This window comes from Branchiostoma lanceolatum, chromosome 11, assembly GCF_035083965.1.
Source record: "Branchiostoma lanceolatum isolate klBraLanc5 chromosome 11, klBraLanc5.hap2, whole genome shotgun sequence".
NCBI classification, from domain to species: domain Eukaryota; kingdom Metazoa; phylum Chordata; class Leptocardii; order Amphioxiformes; family Branchiostomatidae; genus Branchiostoma; species Branchiostoma lanceolatum.
Window position 1 is genome coordinate 18362628 of NC_089732.1, and position 24581 is coordinate 18387208.

The window sequence follows — 24581 nt, forward strand, 5'->3', positions numbered from 1 at the left end:
GACCTCATACCTTTGCAAAATAACTGAATGTATTTTAAGGTTTCTCAAGAACCTCTTAAAATACATCAGTTATTTGGCACTTTCTCATTGATTATATACTCATTTGCATACACTTTAATTGTACATTATATATCAGTATGTTGATGATCTTTTCTACAAAATAACACATTTTAGTTGTCCAAATAATAAAAGTCTTATCTTAGCACAGAAGGCTAATCTAGCATTTTCTCAATTATGCAAAATAAAGCCCTGATTTGCATAATCTATGTTTAATGACATTCATCTCGATTAACTCACAAATATCGCTCGCAAGTATCAAATTCTGTATCGATCTGTCAACCTCTTTGAGGTATTCTCAAAATTAAGGACCATCTGCCTCTGCCATCTGTTTGTTGAGTGACCAAGATCCCAAGTGTGACACCCCCACCACAGCTGCTGTCCACAAATACTGCTGATGCAGAAATGTTCGTGGTGGTTTTCATGATGAACTCAATGGGAACTTACATGTAAAACCACCACGAAACCACGAAAAGTTTTGCCCGTCTTGCCCGTTGTCTAAGGACTACGTACTTTACAGTGTTATGAGGCACCTGTTATGGTAAATTTTGCACGAATAATAACAAGGCACAATTGGACATAGACCAGATCTTCAAGCATCAAATATATATTTTTCAGGAATGCACTCAAAGTAAGAAGTCGTCATTTACTGGCAGTACTGTAACAACAAAAATGCGACCAAGCGGAGCAATACGGAAAATGGCGACAGTTTGCGCTTTCCACAGTATTCTACTTTCTTTTCTAGTTCCATGAATGTGCAATGTTGTCCAGGACATGATCTGAACACTATGCGTGCAGTATTGGTACTGTACCAGTAGTATTCTGACTTATTACCTTTGCCAAGAAGATTATGATTTGCAGTGTTCATTTATGTGTGTGTGTATGTCTGTCAACATGATCTTGAGAATGCCTGGATGGATTGTCTTGAAGTTCATATTTGTGAGACCTCGAAATGATTAGATTTTGAGCCCCTTAGCGACTTGCTATGGTACTGGGGCGGAACTTTCGGTTTTGATATCTCATGTCAGGGCTCAAAATTCATCTTTGGGAATAGGTGCACTGGTGCACCCAACTCAAAAAATTGGGTGCACAGAAAGAATTTTGGGTGCACCAGATAAAATAAAGTTGAATGTTCTTCAGAACATAATTACAAAGTTTAACACTGCTGCCTTTCTTTAGAACTTCAATCTGTAATTCTATAGCTAACTTTGAAATTTCAAATAATACATTAGATAAAGTACAGCAAAAAGTTATCATGCTGTTTTTATAGTTACATTTCAAGAATATTCTGTATACTAGTGTACAATAGTACCTTAACCCTATAGGCTACAAAAATATATAGGTGCACCAGTGCACCCACAGTCAAAAAATAGGTGCACAGCTCCAATTTTGGGTGCACTGGGTGCACATGCACCCACTTTTTCGAGCCCTGCATGTTCTGAACATACTGTGGTCTTGATTTTTTTAGTGGTAGACAGCTCTTGGGAGGTGTGTAAGTCCTGAAGGTTTGGGCCCGCTAGCAGCTTTTTTGGAACTACAGGAGCCAATTTTGTTTCAAACTTTGAAAGAGAATAACTGAGAAGGCGTTAACGAATCATCATTTGATATGTAGATAGATTAAGTGATGATTGACAAAATCATATGCTGATTATGCAAATCAGGAGCTAATTTGCATAATTAATATTGATACTGAATCAAAGTTTATCTGTAGTTACTTACTTACTTAGACTAATTTAACTGTAACTGCCAACACAAAAATTGGCCCTCACCAAATTTTGTTCAACTTGTCTTTGATCCATCCACGGCTTCTGTGACGTCACGTTATGATCATGTAGACAGAACATGTGACTCAGTGAGCAGTGGATCATATGTCGCAGAAAGTCTGTTCAACTCCAGTCTTTGTCAAGGAATGAGCAATCCACTGCTTCTATAACATAACGTTACAGAACATGTGACTCGGTGAGCAGTGGATCATATGTCCCAGAAAGTCTGTGGCGCCCCCCGTCTCTATGAGTGAAGATCTACCACAAGCCTACACATACAGTCCAGTACTTGAATATCCATTGTAAGTGACCCACTGACCAAGAGGTCGAGAAACTTCACATCACAGAGGTGTTGAAAAAGTGTGGATATCCCACTTGTGCAATAGAGAAGGCTACTACAGTAAATCCAAACAGAACCAGAACAACAAGGGAAAGAACAGAGGCTTAAATGTAGTCTTGCTATACATGAAAGGGGTGTCTGAAGGTCTCAGGCAGATATTTACAGCTCATGGGATCAAGACCTGCTTCAAGCCGACCAGAACACTCAGCAACATCTTGGCACCCAAAGACAAAACACCCAAGGAGAACAAGAGTGGAGTTGTATAGTACTATGATGTACCATGCCAAGGTCAGAACATCAAAGGCCCGTGCAAGAAATATTGGAATACTGGAGAGAACGAATGATCACTAGAGGCCCAGGCTCTTCAACCATCCCTCAACAGAGACGGGGGGCGCCACAGACTTTCTGCAACATATGATCCACTGCTCACCGAGTCACATGTTCTGTAACGTATGTTACAGAAGCAGTGGATTGCTCATTCCTTGACAAAGACTGGAGTTGAACAGTTGAAAATTTTGGCAAGCCCATTTTTTGTGTTGGCAGTTACAGTTAAGCTATGATTCAGGATGACTTCTACCAACGCAGATGCACTTTCAAGTGAGGAATATTGATAGATATCAATTATGCAAATAAATACCGAATTTGCATATTATTATGGAAAATACTATCAATAATAATGATTCCATAGTGGTCAATGATGGGGATTTCATTCTTGTAGCATTTGGTAGTTAAGTAAATGTGGACATTAGCAGATATAAATCATGCAGATGAGAGCCTCATTTACATAATTTATGAGGAAATGCTACAATGGCCTCCTTTGCTGTGATAAGACTTTCATACTTTGAGCAACTTGACAATGTGTTATTTGGGTAGAGAAGATGATCAACTGACATAATTCATGCAAAAAAGGTCATTATTTGCATTATGAATTTATTTATATCAAAAACATTTATGATATTTACCGAAAAGGTTGAAAATCAGTCGGTGTACATGTGTGTACTTGACTGGCTATTGCTGGTGTTGTGACCCACACATGATATACCCGTTTTTACACTTGGGGTGGCCGTGGATTGAGGAATGTCTTGTATAGTGCCTTTTCCCAAGGGCACAACATTGGTGGCGCCAGGGGATTCGAACCAGGGACTGCAGTTTTGGGCCGATAGCCCTGCCATTACATCACAGGACCCCATGTAATAGTGAAAAAGAAGAACCCCTTGTTGAGTTATCCTCTTCCAAAGTTGGTCAAAGGTGGTCTTGACTGGTTTATGTTTATAATGCTTTGATATCAGACAAACAATAAAATAATAGTGTGTCAACATCTGGGACACTCATCTATCAGACAAGTTGCTCATCCTGAAAATGTCAGTCAAAACAGTGTGAACTGAGCCATGGAATTTGTTATCAACCTTCTTTTCATGATCAGCTCCCCTGCATTCATTTACTTTTTGATGTACCCTTTTGAATTTTACTTTGACCTTCTTTTGATCAATAAATATCATTTCAGCTTACTGTATTTTTGTCTTGTAGGATGGACAGAGTATGGAAGTTTGTGCTACAAGAGAGGAGACAGTCCAGAAACATGGAATCATGCTCAGCTAATCTGCAGGGAAAGGTAGGTTCTTTAAATGCTAGGACAGGATCTGTGACATATATCCCTTTTAGAAAATATTCATTTAGTACTAGAAAGGCAACATTTGCAGGAGCATGTATCGCCCATTTCCCTTCCATGGCAAAAAGCGATCCTGTGGCATCGAGGCTTTACACATTTTCAGTGGCAAATTTCTTTGAATACGGTACGCCCGCCGCCATGGACGTAGCTTTACCGACTAATACCGTCGACACTTCGCCAGTTCAACAAAACACCTCAGTGTGCACTCGTTCAAACCTTACTGCATTATAAAAATTTGAACACCATGCAAAGCTACCAGTCGTTGAATAAGCCCGATGAATTTTTGTGTCCTTCTATGAGTTCAGAAGTTACTTGAAGTATACTGTAGTCATTTTGTCCAAAGAATAATCTCAAACCAAGGAGGCTATGTCCTGGCTTAAACAGCTGCAGTGTGGAATACTCTTGGAATATAATATTCGAATGAAAGACCCTTCCTCATTGGGTGTGCCCAAACTGACCAATCAGGTCTTCGTTAATATTAAACATAGCGTGCGTATTGGCTGCCGGCGCATGCCGCTTCCCGATAGTATATTATGGAAAATAACCTAAAATTCAATTAAAAAATGGCAAAAAAAATAATCTTGAAGTAGTGTAACGGGAGCTGCCCTAACATGTTACGCGTTTTACGCGCTCGAACTCACGGCGGTCCATTGCTGGTTGCCAGAGAGTGGTCAGGTTTTAATGAATGAATTTTGAACACATTCATCTAAAGAACATACATGGACAAGAAATGTATTCATACTGGTCATGGGCCCTTCACGCTCCGCGTTACAGGCGGAAAACGCTGTGAGACATTTTCACGAATGTACCTTCTGATTTAGTGCTACCCAGATAGTGTGCCTAACTTATTTCGCTTTGGTAATTTTGCTCTCTTCGGAAGTTGGTGATGAAGTTAGGGAAATGTAAATAAGGCTTGAAGTCTACTATATTCTAGCTTTCTTTTGACCGGAAAAGTTTGACTGTGTGCACTTCTAACGTCATGTGAGAAGGGCTATATCTAGCGCATCCCAGCTCATGTTTTCACGGGAAATAGGCTACCTCGCACTGTGCACGCGGCCTGACGTACGTCTTGGATGCGGCCCGACTTACGAAATCATTACGAAAAAACGACACCGCTTACATCAACAATACTCCGTCTACAAATTTTAAGTGTTTTATGAATTTGTATTTCTTATGTGTATGATAGTCGTGTGACTTGTGTATCTGCTTGGCACAGGTCGTATATTTAGGTGCCGGGCCGTCTAGCTACGCAGTGACCCTCTACTCAGCGCTACCATCATTATATATCAAAATACTACTTTTCGACAAAACAAGAAATGAATATGTACATGTATATTTTGAATGCAAATGACAATTATGTGCATGAACTTGGGTTATTTACCTTCCTAATCAGCATAGTCATTGGACACAAACACGGCGTACTTATGCAAAATAAGATCAGTAAAAAATCCGTAATATGTTAGGGCGCGTAACAATATGTTAGGGCAGCTCCCGTTATGCAAAAAATGGTAATGGGGTCATCTGCGTAAATATGCAATGCACAACTACACCAAATTTCAGGTCCTTTTAATTTGGTTTGAATATTGAATACTAAGGCACTGGAGGCCAAAATGTAGATTTTTGGTAAGAAAAACCTCAATAAAATCCTTTTAAAGGCATTTATCGAGAAAATGGAGAGAAAAAAACGTCTGGGAGTATGAACTTACTCTACCTGATGGCAACCACTCGTATTATCTTTATTCGTATTCAGATACATAGTACAGATGCATAGTAAAGATACAAATACAGATCGAGTATGGTGACCGTGTCAATTGACACGGTAGCCTTCGCGTGAATTTGTTAAAGGTGGATGACAGGTTGCGAATCTGAAACCCACACACTCTGGGCATCCACCTTCTCCAGCGGCACCAATTCGAGGGAGACGTGCTGGTTCTGGTTGGGATGCTTGCAGCGAGCTGCCAGATGACTCTTACACTCGATAACGCCAGCCTGCCTGGCGCTGCTCTCGTCCGCCAGTTGAAGACAGCTGCCGTTGGAGACTTGTCCCTCTAATTGAGGGGGGATGCGTGTTAAGTGCCTTTCCCAAGGACACAACGTCGCTCTACACTTGCGCCACACGACGCCACAACTCTACCTACATACCAAATTTCAGCTCATTTGGCCCAGGGCTGACCGAGATGAATCGATTTGAGGATTTGACAGGAGGAGTTCCGTTGCAAAGTTCAGACACAAGTGGTCTCGTCATTGATCTAGTGTAGGTATGTTCAGAACCCTGCAGGCCTCAGGGTATGACATGTACGCTGATCGGAGTGTAATCCGACACGCCCGTTTTGGGATCAACTCGATCCTGCGCCGCTGACCATGAGTAAGTCCAGGATGCCAGGCGGGCGCTGCATACTCACAACTAGGGCGAACAAATGTTGTGTAGCAGGTAAGTAGGTCATCCCTAGAGAGGTCGAAATGGCAGAGTTGTTTTAGCATGAACAGCTTTCGGTTGCCTTGTTTGACAGTGTGGTCGACGTGGATATTCCAACAGAGATCGGCCTGGATGTGCAGACCGAGTAGTTTTACTGACACCACCTCTTCTAGCGGTTCGCCGGCAATGAACAGTGGTGGCAGCGGGGGAACTGTTCTTGTAAAGAACACAAGCATGACCTTACACTTTCTCGGGTGAAGTCGCATTTTCCTGGATGATGCCCATTGGTCCAGTTAGTCAAGGTCAGTTTGGATGGTTGAGGCGTCCTCGATCGCCCTGCTCTCTGCTAGGTTGAGATCATCGACAAACTTCCATCGCCTAGCCAGGGAGTTCTCACATGCACTGTTGATAAGGGCGAGGAATATCAGTGGGCCTAATACAGTTCCTTGTGGAAGGCCACAGGTAGTTTCCATCCAGTCAGAGAAAGTTCCCTTGTACATGACTCTCTGTTTCCTAGCAAAGAGAAATGAGCATATCCATAGGGCAAGTGAACTTCGTATACCTAGCTTCAGTAAGCTTGAGACAGCTAGGGTATGGTCCACCCTGTCAAATGCCTTTGCGAAATCCGTAGTAACCATTGTTGTTATTGTTCCCCGCTTATCAGCTGTCTTAGTCAGATGGTTGACTACATCAACAAGGCAGTGTGTTGTCGAACGCTTGGGAAGGCATCCAGACTGGTTGCGGTCGATGTTGGACTTGATGTCAGCGTATAGTTGTTTTGAGATAAAAGTCTCGGCTACCTTTGCCAGGGTGGGTGTCAGGGATATGGGCCTTAGTTCACTGATCGACGGCGGGCGCGTTTTAGGCAGTGGTACGATGTTTGCCTGTTTCCATTGATCAGGGACGATCCCTCCGACAGGGAGGCGTTCAGTATGGACGCTACTGGAGTAGAGATCTCGTATGCAAAGTGCTTGATGACTCTATTTGGAATACCGTCCGGACCTGCAGCTTTCTTCACTCTAACGTGCTGTAACTTGTTGTAAACTTCCCATGGTTGGATCTCTTCCAAAGGTCTTGCTGGAAGGAATGTGGGCAGCCTGGAATTGTCCAGTGGATCTAACGAGCAAGTTATTGTACACAGTGCCTCGTTAACAGCATTAGCGGTAGCCCTGTTGTCCCCTGGTGGCACTCCTTCAACGTTAAGGGTGAGTCCTGTTCTTGTAGTGTTGGTCATGGCCTTGATCTGCTGGTACCACTTTGATGGATTTTCCTTCTTCATGGCTTTTACTTTATCTTTGTAGAAGCTTTTCTTTGCCTATTTGATTTCCTGCTGGACTTTGTTGCGAAGCGACTTGTACCTGCCATGTTCATGGGCGTTAAAAGCCTGTTGTCGCTGTTGTATAAGGCTTTTGATCTTGGAACTGATCTAACTTTGTCGTTAGAATAAAGTTTGATAGTCTTTGTAGGAAAATACTGGTCAATCTTTGTGTGCATTGTCTGGTAAAAGGCGTTAGTCTTGGACTGTACATTTGTTTCAGACAGAACTTCGGTCCATTGGTGACTTATCAACCATCGGCCGAAGGATCTGATGCTGGAGTCGGGCATGGGTCTAACGACTTTTGACCTTGTCTCGCCTGTTTTGACTTGATCTTTTGGCTGTAGGCTTAAGATGTTGTGGTCGCTTGAGCCCAGGGGTGGTAGCACAGAAGGCTGGAGGTACATGGATCCAAGGTTTGTGATCACTAAGTCCAAAGTGGCGTCCAGTCTTGTGGGTACATCTACGATTTGCTTGAGCTGGTTGCCGCGACAGAGGTCTTGGACGTCGGTGCGATTGAAATCCCCGGCAATACATATTCCAGCATTAGGAGTCGCCAATCGTATGTGATCAACCACGGTACACAGGTGTTCAACCAAGGCGCCGATATGTGGGGATCCTGGAGGGATGTACACGGCACAAACTGATATGTGGGGCACTTCCCGGGGAAGGCGAGCAGGGCGTGTTTTAATCCACAGGCATTCCAGATCATTTGGTACGGTGGTATCAATAGCAGTAGCATATATATTGTTGCATATATTTTTTAATTCTGAAAAAATCTTATGTACTCCATTGACATTTTAGAAGATAGGGTTAAGTACCTATCATTAGACATGAATACAGACAAATTAATGTAAATGTACATTGCAAATACAGACCATTACACATTTCTGGAGGAATGTTGATGCCAGCTCTTTTTTGCAGACATGATGCAGACTTGCTCAGCATTTTATCAAGAGAAACATCCGAGTGGATCTCAGCATTTGTGAACTGGGAGCCAGTTTGGATTGGTGAGAAGAGCTGTTGTGTGATATATATCTATCATGATTATGATGCCTACACTACAGTTTCTACAGGTTGAATACAGATAGATACAAAAATGTACCTATGTCAAGTATTCTAAATTGTTACCTTCGCCGAAAAGGTTATGTTTTGGGTAGCATATGTGTGTATGTGTGTAGAAGACCAGCATAACTCGAGAAAGCATGGATGGATTGTCTTGATATTTGGTATGTGGGTCGGTCTTGATGAGACCTAGAAATGATTAGATTTTGGACCCCCCAGCAACTTCCTAAGGTACTGCAGCAGAACTTGCTGTTTTGATATCTCGTGATCTGGACATGCTATGGTCCTGATTTTTGAGTGGCATTGTACCTTTGTCTTAGTGGTCGGCTAGTCTCCCCAATGTACATAGAGGTAAATAGCTCTTTGGACAGAGAGTGTGTGGCATATGTTTGGGCTCCCTAGCAGCTTTTTTGCACTGCAGGAGCAGGTTTTGCTTCAGACTTTGAAAGGGAGTAACTCAAGAAGGGCTAGATGGATGGTCATGATTTTTGGTATATAGGTACATGTAGCTTGAGTGATGGTTTACATAATTAGATGCTTATTTTGCAAATCAGTAATAATCTTCTAAGGAGAAAAACTGAAGAAAGGCACAACAGATTTTCATGTCATTTGGTATGCAGGTAGGTTGGACAGAGATGTACAAACTGAAGTGCAAATTATGCAAACTGGGACTGAATTTGCATAAGTAATGAGGAATATCTACACCTCCATTCTAGGCATGCATGTGGTTGGAGGTCACATCTGTTAGTCTCAAATCTAGGACAAGAATTCCACAGGTCCCAACAGCTGGTAATGAGGAAAATCTATACCTCCGTAATAAAACACATCGATGTATAAAACCAAATTTCATGGAGATTTTGGGTCTTCAGACTCCTGTTAGGTGAGGTGAGTGCTGTAATATGAGGTCAATCTGTTCTATTTCACCATAATCATATTTCCTGTATTTATATTCCTCTCCACAGGAGAGAGAATATACTGTTTTTGCTTACATAAACAGGAATAAGACTTGTTGGCTGTGATACCATGTTTGATCACCTCAATTCTTCTTACATGCTTTATGGTATTGTAGCTTGAAAATGTGGGTGTCTTGTTTTTTTGTCCACCTTTTTTTTCGCCCGCACGCTCAAAATATGGAGTCTCCAGAGGATGTCATCCATAAAATTTACTTGCTGTGGCCTTATGTGTAGTCAGCTCATTAAGCTGCCTGTCATTAAAGGGGAACTGAACTTGAAATTGAAAAGCCGACGGTGCTATGTTAGATTCACACCTTCGAGCTGGCTTTCCTGAGGATGGATTTCAAGGAATTTTCCGGCGAATTTGAGAGAATCAGCATGTTAGTGGGCATTTCAAGATATGGTCAATGTTGGGAAGGTCTATTAGGAAAGCCAGCTTGAAAAGCCTTATTGATATGTATCAGAACTGTTGAGGACATGCCGATTCCTGACATCACAAAATTCCGTCAGTCCGTCGAGTAGCTGTCAGCATGCTTCAAACTGTGGGAGCCCTGATCTATGACGGACTTATGTAAAACAAATGAGAACTTGATTTTGAGGTATATGTAATGTAACGTGACCAATTATCGTCCGATTTATTCAAAAAGCATTTATGTTAAAACTGCGCGGACAGAGCCAAATATTTAACCCGCGGGAAGAAATATCAGCTCTTCTAAAAAGAAAAATGCTTGGTCTGTAAGTTTTTCTTCGCCTGAAGAATTGTGCTAGGGTTACCCATTATCGTCCACTTCAGTCTTCTAGCGCTATGCTTGAAGAACATAGACCAGAAAAAAAATGCACAGTAACTGTCCAAAGCAGTCTACAGACAAATGATAGTAAAGTCACTATATTTGTCCCGCTGCTTGCTTGACGTGATGGAAGAAAACAATGGTGTGCAGTTAATTTCACTGACATGAGCGGCACGTGGCTTTCGCGTGATAAACACGAATATACCATCGAAGCGGGGTAAGAGATTAAATCCTCGTATCACTATGAATAGTCTGAATATCAAGGAAAGGCTTAACGTCAGCTACTTTTTAAAGATACTATGTATCGTGTAAATTAGAAAAACATGAAGTACGCGGTGTCAAATTACATATGAAATACGCGTCATCCATGACACTTCCGTGCAACTTACTGGTTCAGGAGTTTATTCTGTTATGTCGCTGGACATAAACCTATTTCATTGTTTTGAATAAAAGAGAGTGATGGCTAAGGATCATACTTATGACGTTCCTTTAAATTGCTCAAAGACATGAGAACTGGCTTTGGCATAATACACCTCGACATGTGGGCATGACCCAAACTGGACGATACCTGGTGGCGCACGATAATTGGTCATGTTATGTTAACATTTAAGTATAATTGGCTTTCATTTTTTTTAAAAAGTTTAGCTCCCCTTTGATTATTATGTACCTTGCATAGCTTCAATGATTATTATATTTGTTATTTTCGCTTTAGGACTGAATAATAAGGGTCAGCAGAGACAATGGGAGTGGACAACAGGGCAGTCTCTATCCTATACCAACTGGAAGACTGGTCAGCCTGATTCAGACTCTGGAATGCAGCGCAATTGTGTGGTCATGAACCAACAACAGAAATGGAATGTCAGGAAGTGCCACCGAGGCAAGAATGTCTATGTATGTGCAAAACACAAACTAGTTGACAGCTGAACATCTTTTCAATATGTTCTAATGTCGTTAACCTGTCAATGGAACACTCCTTTTTTGGCTCACCTGTTGTGCTGTCTAAATGAAAGGAAAGAGAGTTTTACTGTGGATGTATTATCAAGCATAGCACCAAATCAGACAGACAGCACAGGGCTTGGATTTGGAAGGGTTTATGACAGAATTTTGACACATTTCTTATTAGTCTTGTTAGAGGAACTGTCAAGTCAGTTTAAGAAAATTAATGCTTTGTCAGTGTGTGTTTATTCAATTTCTAGGGTAGCGTAACATATGAAACTTACAAAATTTAATTTGAACCATGTTTCATATTTCATAATGATGTCAACTAAGATTGCATTGTAGTAACATGTTCAGGATCAGGATGTTACATTCCAATTTGTTGTAACTTACAAATCTAGAAATAATCTACTTGATGCTGACAAATCATTGTCGGCAAAATGGCCTTATTGTGATATTGCTGGAACTTTGAATATTGTTAGACAAATGTTTAAGTTTCCACACCAAGTGTTAAGGACTATCTCCTGGATTGTATTTCCAATAAGGTATTTTTGGGGTTAAGGTTTCCATTCCCAGACTAATATCTGTGGTGGTTTATTGGAGGTATCAACGCTGTGCTTTTGTGTTTGGTTTGAATTTTCTCAAAGTTATTTACATTTGATCTCTTCTTCTTTTTTTATACACAGGCAGTTAGTAAAAATTTCCAACACTTTGGGCTGAAACATTCTCTTCTATGTGTGACGTATCGCTACCAATTATGATCCAATTTATTCTATCTTAAAACCACGCGGACAGATCCAAATGGGAAGAAATATCAGCTCTTCTAAAAAGAAAAATGCATTTTCTGCATTAAACTACCCTCGCAATACCCTCCCCAAGATGCCAACAGTCAAACACCACACACTGTTCAGGAGGCTCCGTCTGCTTCGGGCAGGGCACGGCACAGCACAGAGTTTAATAAATACAATTAACATTTATTACACTGAAATGATGTGCCTAGACAGTCTAGAAAACGCGACTCAATTACAAACAATACTGCCGAAATACTACTATAACAGTCGAAACAGAAAGGAATTCGACAAAGAGCGAATAAGTCAACTGACTGTACACCAGAGCCCAATGCAAACAATATCTCTGGGATTTCTCACTAAAATAAAACAATGATCAACTCGAGAAATTCGATGGTGCCCTCGTGCCTTCTAGCAAGGCCTCGACTAATGAGTCCTCCTTTTATCCTCTCCCAGCACCTGCTGTCCACCTGTGCTCCAGCAAATCCTTTCTTCAAAACATCTTATTATTTCGAGTTCATCCTTTATCTGTTTTTTCCGACCACTGTATGTTATCAGTATACATACATTCCAATTCTGCACATCAAAATCACTTCGAAAAAAAGAAAAGATCTAAAACTAAATCTTCCCCCAAACGCTTTCACTGGAATGATAAATCCACACAAAAATTCATTCAGACCCTTTCACAATCTCAATTTAACACCAGATTGAACTCCCTCTCATCCCAAAACACCAACGATATAACCTCGAAGGAGGAAATAGAAAAAATCGCATCGGACTTTAGTTCAATCTTGAGGGACGCGGGTTTCAAATCATTATCAATTAGGAGAACTAATTACAAAAAACATACCCAGCGTAAGCAAACAAAACAATGGTTTGATAAAACCTGTGTGGAACTAAAACGGGAGGTGAAGAACTTATCATCATTACTAGTAAAACAACCGTCCAATCCTGTCATAAGGGGAAGTTACTTTAGAAGAAAGAAAGAATATAAAAAACTTATAAAAAAGAAGAAAAGGGAATTTCATAATCTTATCATGACCCAATTAGCCTCCCTTAAGGACAGAAATCCAGGTGCTTTTTGGAATATTATGAACAAACTAAAACCAAAAAAAGCACAAGATAATCATCAAATCACAGAAGAAGAATGGTTTAAACACTTCAGTAACCTAGAAAAACTTCCCAACAATGATATAAACGACTGTCCCACTTCTACAATCGACCAACTAGATGTATCGTCATTCCCTACAAACCCATCTGTTTTAGACTCACCAATAACACCAAAAGAATTAAACTCTGCCATCTCAAACCTCAGTAACAATAAATCGAGCGGAAACGATATGATTTTAAATGAAATGTTAAAATCAGGTAAACTGTTGCTTCAAACACCACTTCTTCAATTATTCAATAAATGTCTCCATAGCGGGTATTTCCCCCAGGAGTGGTCCCTCAGCCACATTGTTCCTATTCACAAGTCCGGAGATCCCTCTCTCCCAGATAATTACCGCGGCATTTCAATAATGAGCTGTTTGGGTAAATTGTTCTCGTCAATTCTAAACACTCGCTTAGTTAATTTTGCAGAAGTCAATAGTCTTTTCAAACCTCACCAAGCAGGGTTTAGGAAAAATTTTAGAACAGCAGATAACCTCTTCGTATTAAGTACCTTAGTTAGCAAGTATATTAGTAAAAACTCTAGGCTCTTCGTATGTTTTGTAGATTTCAGTAAAGCTTTCGACTCGGTCTGGAGAAACGGTCTTCTTTTCAAATTAAACAAGTTAGGTATAGGGGGTAATTTCCTACAAACAATCAATGATATGTATTCAAAAACTACTAATCAAGTCAAATACAGCCAAGGTCTAACAGAGCCATTTGTTACAAGTCGTGGTGTCCGACAGGGCTGTAATTTAAGTCCGACATTGTTTAACTTATTTCTAAGTGATATTACCTCAGTATTTGACATTGATGCCTGTAATCCCCCTTCCATGTACAGTAAGCGAGTTCCTTGTCTTCTATATGCAGACGACTTAGTGATTTTTTCTGAGTCCAAGCAAGGACTACAGTCTTCCTTAGATAGACTAGAAAGCTACTGTCATACCTGGAAACTCAATGTGAACCTTAAGAAAACAAAAATTATTGTTTTCTCTAAGGGGGGCCGTCTACCGAAAGAGCTGTATTTTATATATAAGAATAATCCGGTTGAAATAGTGACATCTTATTGTTATCTAGGCATTGTTGTCAACTCCGCGGGCACTTTCAAGGCGAACAACAAACATCTTTACAGTAAGGGACTAAAAGCCTTATTTAGCATGAACCAATCACTGGACAAAGCCGACGCACCTTTGTCTGTTAGAAACAAGCTTTTTGACAGTTGTGTTAAACCCGTAATTCTTTACGGGTCGGAGATCTGGGGTTCAGTTAAAAGCTCCAAATCCTGCCCTATCGAATCCATTCACCTAAAATTCTGTAAACAAGCCCTGCACGTACCGAGATCGGCATGCGGCCTCGCTGCAAGGGCAGAACTAGGTAGGTTTCCCATTCAAGTGGAGGCCTCCCTAAACGCCATCAAACATCTTTTAAGACTTCGTCTGAAAGTGCCTGCCGACAGTTTTCAGTTAGATGCTCTCGCTTGTCAGATAGACTTAGACAAAACTGGAGCCAAATGTTGGGCGTCAGGAGTTCGGAAGTCCCTAGAGGAGTGCGGTTTCGGCTACATCTGGCATTGCTCTTTATCCCCAAACACAGATACGTCCCAAATCATTAATTCCATCAATCAACGCTTAAAAGATATTCACTTTCAAACTTTCCTAAAAGAAATACACAATGATAACAAAGGTGGATCAGCTCGAAACAAACTGAGATCCTACAGATTGTTCAAGTCCACATATAACGAAGAAAAGTATCTAAGCCTCGAAAATATACGGCATAGGACCGCAGTCACAAAACTCCGTATCAGCTGTCACAGACTTCACATTGAAACCGGACGTCATAACCGCACTCCCCTAGAACAACGTATATGTAGACATTGCAATTTAAATAGGATAGAAGACGAGCAGCACTTTTTAGTAGAATGTAGTTTATACAACGAAGAGAGAGCTGCGCTTTATAAACTTATTCAATGTAGCTTTCCCCATTTTATACATCTTTGCAAAGAGGAGCAATTCATATTTCTAATGACTTTAGGTAAACCCTCTATTATAAAACACACCTGTACGTATATTTACAATATCACCAAGAAGCGAGAAGAGGCCAAATTAACGTAATCATTAGATTAGTGTTAGCTTATCATTGTAATGTATATATATGTACTTTCAAACTGTTATGTTTTCTGTTGTGACCTGTACTAAACCCAGTGGGTATGTGTGTGCAATAAAGGTCTTCATTCATTCATTTATCACAGTCACCTGTGTACAGCTCAAACACACAATGCAGAAACTCAATTTCACGTTAATGACTTCGTCAAACGCTAGAAATTAGTCTTTTCTGCATTAAACTAACCTCGCATTACCCTCCCCAAGATGTTAAGAGCCAAACACCACACACTGTTCAGGGGGAGCCGTCCGCTTCAGGCACGGCATATTGTCGACTGATCAAAGAACGGGAAAAGATGAAACGCTCCAAGTACCTGAAAGCGTATAGAGGCAAAGAACTGGCCATCTATCTTACCGATGATCTGTAAAATAACATTCCTTTTCACTTTTCCATCTCCCGTGCCTATTAAACATCCTGTCTGGGGTTCCTGCACTCGCTGCCGCAGTTGTTGCTTCTGCTAAAGTAGACCAAAAGCTGAAACATCAGCAACTACAATTTTTGACAAGTTCTAAACGAGTTCTCTAACCTTGTACTAGTGTAGGACAGTTGTTTTTTCCTGAAGTTCTCTGATCAGGTCCTAGTAAGTCCTCTAGAAGAAGAAAATCAATGTGACCTAAATAACAATACTTTTCCAACATAGCAACCGGGCAAACTAGCCTGACGAATCGTGATCCTAGTGGCCAGCCGGTCCTGTAACCGCCATCCCCCAGTAACCTCCGGCCGAGAGCTTGTGTAAATACAGGCTACAGGGCAAACTATGTACAGTCTAATATACAGACAAAAGCTAATAACTACCCTTGTGTTATAACCACTTCTTGTCTAGAAGACTATATGTGTTGCTGCTAAATTATAACCGACAACCTTAAAATCTGTAGATGAATCAAATGCTTTCTCAACCACTGCAAGAGAGTGTTTCTTATGACTTCCAACACATACAACACAAATACTGTTGAAAAAGAACAATCTCTGGGAATTAACCAGCAAACTGCTTCCACTTCTTGAATTCCAACCTAAACTAGACCTGTGTACCCTCTGCTCTGGTAGCCAGTACCAAATACGGTAGTATGTCTGCTATTGATACTATAATAATGGATCTTATCCGTAACCTTACAAAACCCTTCCTTCAAAACGTCTGAAACTAAATAAAATCTAGTACAACTAGAGATAAATATTAGCTGCTTCAGCAAATATGAACAGGTTTGCGTTTTAGTGTAACTTATGTGGGGGAAAGGTAACATTTCTAAGTAAGTAGTTGAAATACAGCATAATTCATCTCCCTCCCCTTGCAAGAAATGACTGTTTTGAAATGGACTGTTTTGTAAAAGTAAAAGCCACCCCCTTGGGAGAATGAACTCTTTCCGGTGGTACATGAACATCCTTACTCTTAATCTGTCGCCATGACCCTTAATCCGACAGCACAGACCATATTCTGTCACCCTTTCTCTTAATCCGTCATCATCATTATCATTAATACATCATTGTAAGCCTTAATCCGTCACCCTAGCCCTTACTCCGTCACCATAAGCCTTAATCCGTCACGAAAGTTTTAGATACCTCACCGTTGCCGTTAATCCGTCACCATAGCCAGTAATCCGACCCCATAATCATTAATCCGTCCCCATAACCCTTAATACGTCACTCTTGCCCTTAATACGTCATGATAATCTTTAATCCGTCAGTTAAGTCTTTAATCCGTCAGCGTTGCCCTTAATCCCCTCAACATAGCACTTAATCCGTCACCACAACCCTTTATACGTCACCATAGGCTTTAATCCATGACTCTTTCCCTTAATCCGTTACCATAAACCTTTATCCGTCAGCGTATCCTTTAATCCGCCATCGGAGACCCTAATCCGTCTCCCTTTCTATTAATCCGTCATCCTTATCATTAATCCATCACTGTAACCCTTAATCCGTCACCCTAGCCCTTACTCCGTCACCATAAGCCTTAATCCGTCACGAAAGTCTTAAATACTTCACCGTTGCCGTTAATCCGTCACCATAGCCAATAATGCGACCTAATAATCCTTAATTTCCGTTCCCATAACCCTTAATATGTCACTCTTGCTCTTAATACGTCATGATAATCTTTAATCCGTCAGGAAAGTCTTTAATCCGTTAGCGTTGCCCTTAATCCCCTCAACATAGCACTTAATCCGTCACCACAACCCTTAATACGTCACCATAGGCTTTAATCCATGACTCTTTCCCTTAATCCGTTACCATAAACCTTTATCCGTCAGCGTATCCTTTAATCCGCCATCGGAGACCCTAATCCGTCTCCCTTTCTATTAATCCGTCATCCTTATCATTAATCCATCACTGTAACCCTTAATCCGTCACCCTAGCCCTTACTCCGTCACCATAAGCCTTAATCCGTCACGAAAGCCCTTAATACTTCACCGTTGCCGATAATCCGTCACCATAGCCAATAATGCGACCTAATAATCCTTAATTTCCGTTCCCATAACCCTTAATATATCACTCTTGCTCTTAATACGTCATGATAATCTTTAATCCGTCACGAAAGTCTTAAATACTTCACCGTTGCCGTTAATCCGTCACCATAGCCAATAATGCGACCTAATAATCCTTAATTTCCGTTCCCATAACCCTTGATATGTCACTCTTGCTCTTAATACGTCATGATAATCTTTAATCCGTCAGGAAAGTCTTTAATCCGTTAGCGTTGCCCTTAATCCCCTCAACATAGCACTTAATCCGTCACCACAACCCTTTATCCATCACCACAAACCTTTATCCGTCAGCGTGTCCTTAAATCCGCCATCAGAGACCATAATCCGTCACCCTTTCCCTTAATCTGTCATCCTTACCCTTAATCCGTCACCATAACCCTTAATCCGACAGCATAACCCTTAATTCGTTACGAAAGTCTTAAATCCCTCATCGTTGCCTTTAATCCATCAACATAGCCAATGATCCATCCCCATAACCCTTAATACGTCACCGTAACCCTTGATTCGTTAATCTTGCCCTGTATACGTCATAACAATCCTTAATCCGTCAGGAAAGCCTTTAATCCCTCAGCCTTGCCCTTATCCCGTCACCATAACACTTAATCCGTCACCATAACCCTTAATCTGTCACCATAGCCCTTGGTCCGATACCCTTGCCCTTAATCCGTCACCATAAACCTTAATCCGTCACCGTAACCCTTGGTCCGTCACTCTTGCCATTTATAGTACGTCATAATAATCTTTAAGCATGAAAATAAGGATATGACACACACATAAACATGCATTTCTTCGGTTACCCCCTGACGCAGTACATTGGCGTGTGCATTCCAAGGCCACAGTAAGACTCCTGTACTGTTGACATGACCCAGAGTTATCAGTTAACTTCCCATGTGCCGCCGCCAGCAGACTGTCCTTGAAACAGGGCCAGGCTGCTAATTACAGGCACAAGGTCACAGAGGGGAACAAAGAACCCTTTTCAATTTGGTTATTTGGTGGCTGCAGAGCTGTGCGTGTAGCTGGTTTCTGGTGCAGCAGTGTTGATCAAAACGAAGATGCGAATGGATACAGAAAAGGTGTGTGAACCCTTTCAATTTCTATCTATATACTACCTTGCTATAAGAACGAATTGTACTTTGGTAGAGCCTAGAGTTTCTAGTAAGAGTACGTATGTCTTGTTTCTTACCCTTACTGTTTATTCTGTCGCTGACATGTAGTCTACTTTCACTACGTGGCGTGACCTCGACCTCAGTGTTGTTTCGTCTTAAACTGTTTTGAATATTAACATTGCATCTCTAGATCATATAACTGATTGGTCAGTTCAGTTGTGTAACCACTCCCAAAATGTAAAAAAAAAGTTGATGTCCGTATAAATATGTTTGACAGGTCTAGAGACGGCCCACTCTCCCAGAAGCAAGCGACGAACCTGAACCTGGGCGGCATGGCCGACACCGCGAAGGTAAACCGCCGCAGAATACATCCACACACGCTCGCGGTGTTACTGGGTCTTGGAGGAACTATGAATAGCTGGGTAAGCAGAAACCTACTTTTTTGGCAAACGATTGGCTGAAGCTCTTCTGTTTTTGAACATGCAGCAGAGTTAAGAATACAAATCAACCTGGTGCTGAATTTTAAGAATTGAGAAACCATATATTCTGTATTTACAGTCGTACGGCGATCGCGCTAAGGCCCCCATTCCACTAGACGGCGATCGCGCTGCGACTTTGCTGCGACCTAAGTTGTGTAATCATTGACTTCATGCTTGGGATATCATGCAGAATGTAGATGTCTGACTGAAAGGACAACAAAATACACAAGGCGTAAAATTACTCGTTTATAATAATCAATGAAATTCAGTGAGCGTTCTGTCAAATCTTAGGTCGCAGTGAGGTCGCCACCTCCCGTTTTTAGGTCGCAGTGAGGTCGCCACCTCCCGTTTTTAGGTCGCAGTGAGGTCGCCACCTCCCGTTTTTAGGTCGCAGTGAGGTCGCCACCCCAGTGGTTTTGGGGTATACGTGGTATAATATCGGATCGTACGGCAAATCATTACATGAATTATGTCTGCAAGATCTATTCGTTTCAAAGATAAAGCGTATTGTTCTGTCGGTAGACTTGATTGATGGCCGGGTTATACAACAATCTTTATTGACACAACAAAAGTACAGCGACTTTCGTAAGGTCTACTATATCTATACATACATACATACAAACTATAACTTTTACGAAAGCCCTGTGATCATGGAATAGTCAATGGTCATCCTACAATCCGTCATAAATTTATGTGATGATTCCCCCAACCTTACCTTTCATTTGATGTATTGTTTAATATCAACTTGCAACATATATGTATATATCAATACCGTAATTCTTGTTTGTCAACTGGAACTTGATTTTAGCTGGTTTAACGGTCACTAGTCAACAGCTAAAATGTTATCACCGCAAATTTTTCATCACTAATGTTTGAGACAGTAATGTTTGTTCCCACCGTTAGAATTAAGTACCGTGACCTACTCCATTTTCCCCAAACCGCTATATTTTCTTGCCGCTATATTAAAGTGAGTAACCCATTGAGGCGAACGCGTGCTGTAGTGTCCGGGGTGGTTTCTGGCGCAATCTATGTATCAATAATGTATAATGTAGTCCCAGTTCAATTCAGTGCACACGTCGCGTGCGCTGCGAAACTGTGATACTTTTTAATGATATGAAATAAACCAAATCATCAATCTGTGTTGTTTGAGAAAATAGCGAAAGTAACACCGAATGTTGAAAACTTCAAATGCCCCACTTCGACTAGTGGCACTTTTTATTTTCCATTGTTTATAAAGAGCAAGTTAACCCCGCCCTGTATCAGTAACGCTGATTTAGAACATCGCCTCCTATTCCGCTGTTAAAACTTATTTTCAAAAAGCTGAAGGCACAGGTATAATCGATCACATTATGAATAACCTTTGAAATTAATCTATCAGGTGTGTCCCGTTGAGCTGTGACAAGAAGATAGATCGGGTATCCCCCGTGCCGATTTGTAAATAGCGTATGCACCATTCCCCGTACATCGAGAGTTTCCACTGAACATGTCTTTGATAGTTCCGACTTGGCAAGTGTGCGTAACTTTGTTTGCCATGATCGACAGTTGCGTAATTTCTTTTTAAGCAAAATGGTTTGAAATTCTCACCATGACCTTCGGCGACAGTAAGCTAGACGGATCCATTCCACGCAAGTATTTACATCCATGCCCCACATCCTCCTTAGAGCGACCTGTCGCGTTAAGGTTACTGTCGTCTGCAAGGTTGCTATGGCGACGCCAGGCGGGCGGAAGCGGTAGAGATGTTTGTATGTTGAACCTGGTACCCCGGGTTAAGTAGCTGTCCCTTATAGTATTTACAGACGGACATGTGTAAAACAGCCGGTATTAAGTTTTAAACTTGTCACTTTAATAAGAAGAATTACACGTATTTAGAATAGATAACCCCTTTTTGTTCATGTCCCTGTATTTCTGTCCGAAAACATGTGTAACATAAATCATCTGGAGGACATGGTATTCAGAAAAAAATGACAAAACTAATTTACATGAGTCATACTATATGATCATCTATATTCCTCTTCTGATCATGATCCGTAAATGTTGTCACGTGTAATCCAGACGGAGAGATACACATAGGATATCAAATATCTTCTCTAATTCAGGTCGTCAAACTGTGTGACCCAATGTCATACAGTTCATTGAAATGTCACTTGTGAGATATCCTTATACCTGTTCACACAACCCTTGAGGTCAACCTTGTTATAAGGATCCTGAGCCTCATGTCTGTAAATTTGCATCGATTCAGCATTAGGTAACAGGTTTCTAGACTGACGGTTTACTTTAAAGTCGCGGCTGAGTGCGGGTCACCAGCCATGACCCTGCCGGTCAGTCTTTCAGACAGCAAAAATAACTACTGGGGATATGCTGTCACTGTTAAGTGTTATCACAGGAAATTCAAAATAGCGGTGACCTTACAAGCAGGTTGTTTACTCAGTCATGGACAAGTTCTAAATGTTCATATATGCATTATTATAAAAGGTTCCTTGTTATGTTTCCTCTCAATCATACTTTTCGATAAAGAGCCAGTGGGCTTTGTTCTGTCCGCGGTCAATTTTTGATCAATGCCATTTTGAATAATTCGGATGATGATTGGTACCGATACATAACATGTTGCAGATCATATTCGTCAGTCAGATGATAGCTTTATATTTCCCAGCTGCTCATACCTGCTCAACTATATTGGATATTTCTAATATATGTTTCCTTCCGTCACAGCATGCAGCAGACCTTGGTGGAAACTGGTAGGAATAAATACAAGCTGTGTACCAGCTTCAGATGTCTGATCCCTCACAGCTGGCTGGAATGGGGTGAAAGATGTCATAGGAAGTACAGGAAGGTGAAGAGATTTTCTTATATTGTTTGTTGTTAATCAGATTTTGACTTTTGTTAAAATTATTTTTAAAACGGCTCATGTGACAACATCGTTGTAAAGGTCAATTATTAACTATAGAAACCTATTTGACATGAATCATTACATTTTATGCCTCCAGCTTGCCATACATAATATAAGAAGAGTAAGTTAGTGTGTCATATGGGTGTACTAAATCAGATTATAGTATTTTCTTTAAACCGTAGAAATTTTAACATTAATTTACTTAACTCTCTCAGACCACGAAGGTTCATCAAAACATTTGCTTTGTCCCAAGATACAATATCATCAATATTTATGTTCGAATTCTCCACAGAACTGATCAACCATCTACTTCTACAGTCGCCAAGAACATGAGGGAGGAAGGCCACAGGGGATGCCTGACCAGAATCAGAGCCGTGTGCAGCCAATTGATTGCACTGTTACAGCAAGAGAAAAGCTGACACGATTTAGAGAATTCACACGCTGACGTGCACATGTTGTCCACGTCATTTGATCTAAACGAATATGTATTGTCTATACTATTGTTTATTTTATTGTGCGACTTTTAGTGGCTGATTTTGCATGTATATCAAAGAAAATACAAATGTTAACCTCGCCGATGACAGCTCAAATCAAACCGGATGTACGAATGGTGGAAACACCATTCAAATGTGTATGCAATTGCAATCACAAGCTGCAGTAACATTTTACTCCGTCACTAATGTCCAAGAAGTTTCAGTACAACTCCTTACCGAACTTGCAACGGTTACTGTAAAATCAGTCTGCTATTGTTGTGCCATAATTGTTATTCTTTGACATCTTTGACGGGTATTCGTTTGTTAAAGTGGACTGCAGCGAAGCGATAAAGTAATCAATGTTGTGTAAGCAGAGTTAGACAGTATAAAGACAAGAGCTTTCAAAGGCAAGGAAGTTTAGGTCAAAAGAGCAATAGAGACCTTCAGTAAGGATCGTAGTAATTAGCCAACATTATGAAGTCACAATCAGTCAGTTTTATAACGGTAAGTGTGCACCTTGCTAAGTGTGCGGGTATCCTTGTTTCTGTGTCATTTCTTTATCATTGATGTGGTCGTAAACTAACATTAGCAACAAAAATCATCCCTCCGATCACGCCCAATATTACTGACTCCAACAATTTCTAATCCAACATCACATTAAATAACAAATCTATATTAACCCTCTATCGTTGGGGATCTTGTCGTCCCTTACTTTTCGACAAGACCACAACAACATGATGCTCAGTGGACCTTGCTCGTCCTTTAGTACAGTGGGCCTTGTGTCCATTTGTGCCAACGGCAAAGTCACAACACCACCACACTAATAACATTCATCTCTTACACCTAAAATGAGTGGCAAAAACCACCCCTCCGGTCAAAATGGTCGCACCTAACCCAAAACTAGGAAAGATATAGGGAACCAACATTAGTGACAAAAACCACCCCAAATTTTATCGATTCCAACACTTTCTAATCCAACATCACATTAAATAACAAATCTATATTAACCCTCTATCGTTGGGGATCTTGTCGTCCCTTACTTTTCGACAAGACCACAACAACATGATGCTCAGTGGACCTTGCTCGTCCTTTAGTACAGTGGGCCTTGTGTCCATTTGTGCCAACGGCAAAGTCACAACACCACCGCACTAATAACATTCATCTCTTACACCTAAAATGAGTGGCAAAAACCACCCCTCCGGTCAAAATGGTCGCACCTAACCCAAAACTAGGAAAGATATAGGGAACCAACATTAGCGACAAAAACCACCCCAAATATTATCGATTCCAACACTTTCTAATCCAACATCACATTAAATAACAAATCTATATTAACCCTCTATCGTTGGGGATCTTGTCGTCCCTTACTTTTCGACAAGACCACAACAACATGATGCTCAGTGGACCTTGCTCGTCCTTTAGTACAGTGGGCCTTGTGTCCATTTGTGCCAACGGCAAAGTCACAACACCACCACACTAATAACATTCATCTCTTACACCTAAAATGAGTGGCAAAAACCACCCCTCCGGTCAAAATGGTCGCACCTAACCCAAAACTAGGAAAGATATAGGGAACCAACATTAGCGACAAAAACCACCCCAAATATTATCGATTCCAACACTTTCTAATCCAACATCACATTAAATAACAAATCTATATTAACCCTCTATCGTTGGGGATCTTGTCGTCCCTTACTTTTCGACAAGACCACAACAACATGATGCTCAGTGGACCTTGCTCGTCCTTTAGTACAGTGGGC

General features: G+C 41.0%; 1 protein-coding gene and 1 long non-coding RNA gene across 3 annotated transcripts in view; both read left to right on the forward strand.

Annotated features, from left to right (window-relative positions):
* The window catches only part of LOC136444457 (FRAS1-related extracellular matrix protein 1-like), a 64083-nt gene extending 52069 nt beyond the window's left edge, over window positions 1-12014 (forward strand). For both annotated transcript variants that reach the window (XM_066442003.1, XM_066442002.1), the window contains 3 exons: window positions 3688-3772; window positions 8485-8570; window positions 11079-12014. In XM_066442003.1, coding sequence (XP_066298100.1) covers window positions 3688-3772; window positions 8485-8570; window positions 11079-11290 — 383 coding nt within the window. In that variant the 3' untranslated portion in view covers window positions 11291-12014. The remainder of the gene's footprint in view (window positions 1-3687; window positions 3773-8484; window positions 8571-11078) is intronic.
* Window positions 12015-18779: 6765 nt separating this feature from the next.
* LOC136444472 (uncharacterized) lies at window positions 18780-23341 on the forward strand. Its single transcript, XR_010757272.1, has 4 exons — window positions 18780-18949; window positions 19260-19404; window positions 22171-22291; window positions 22641-23341. It is a non-coding gene; the product is annotated as an uncharacterized lncRNA (long non-coding RNA).
* Window positions 23342-24581: the final 1240 nt, after the last annotated feature.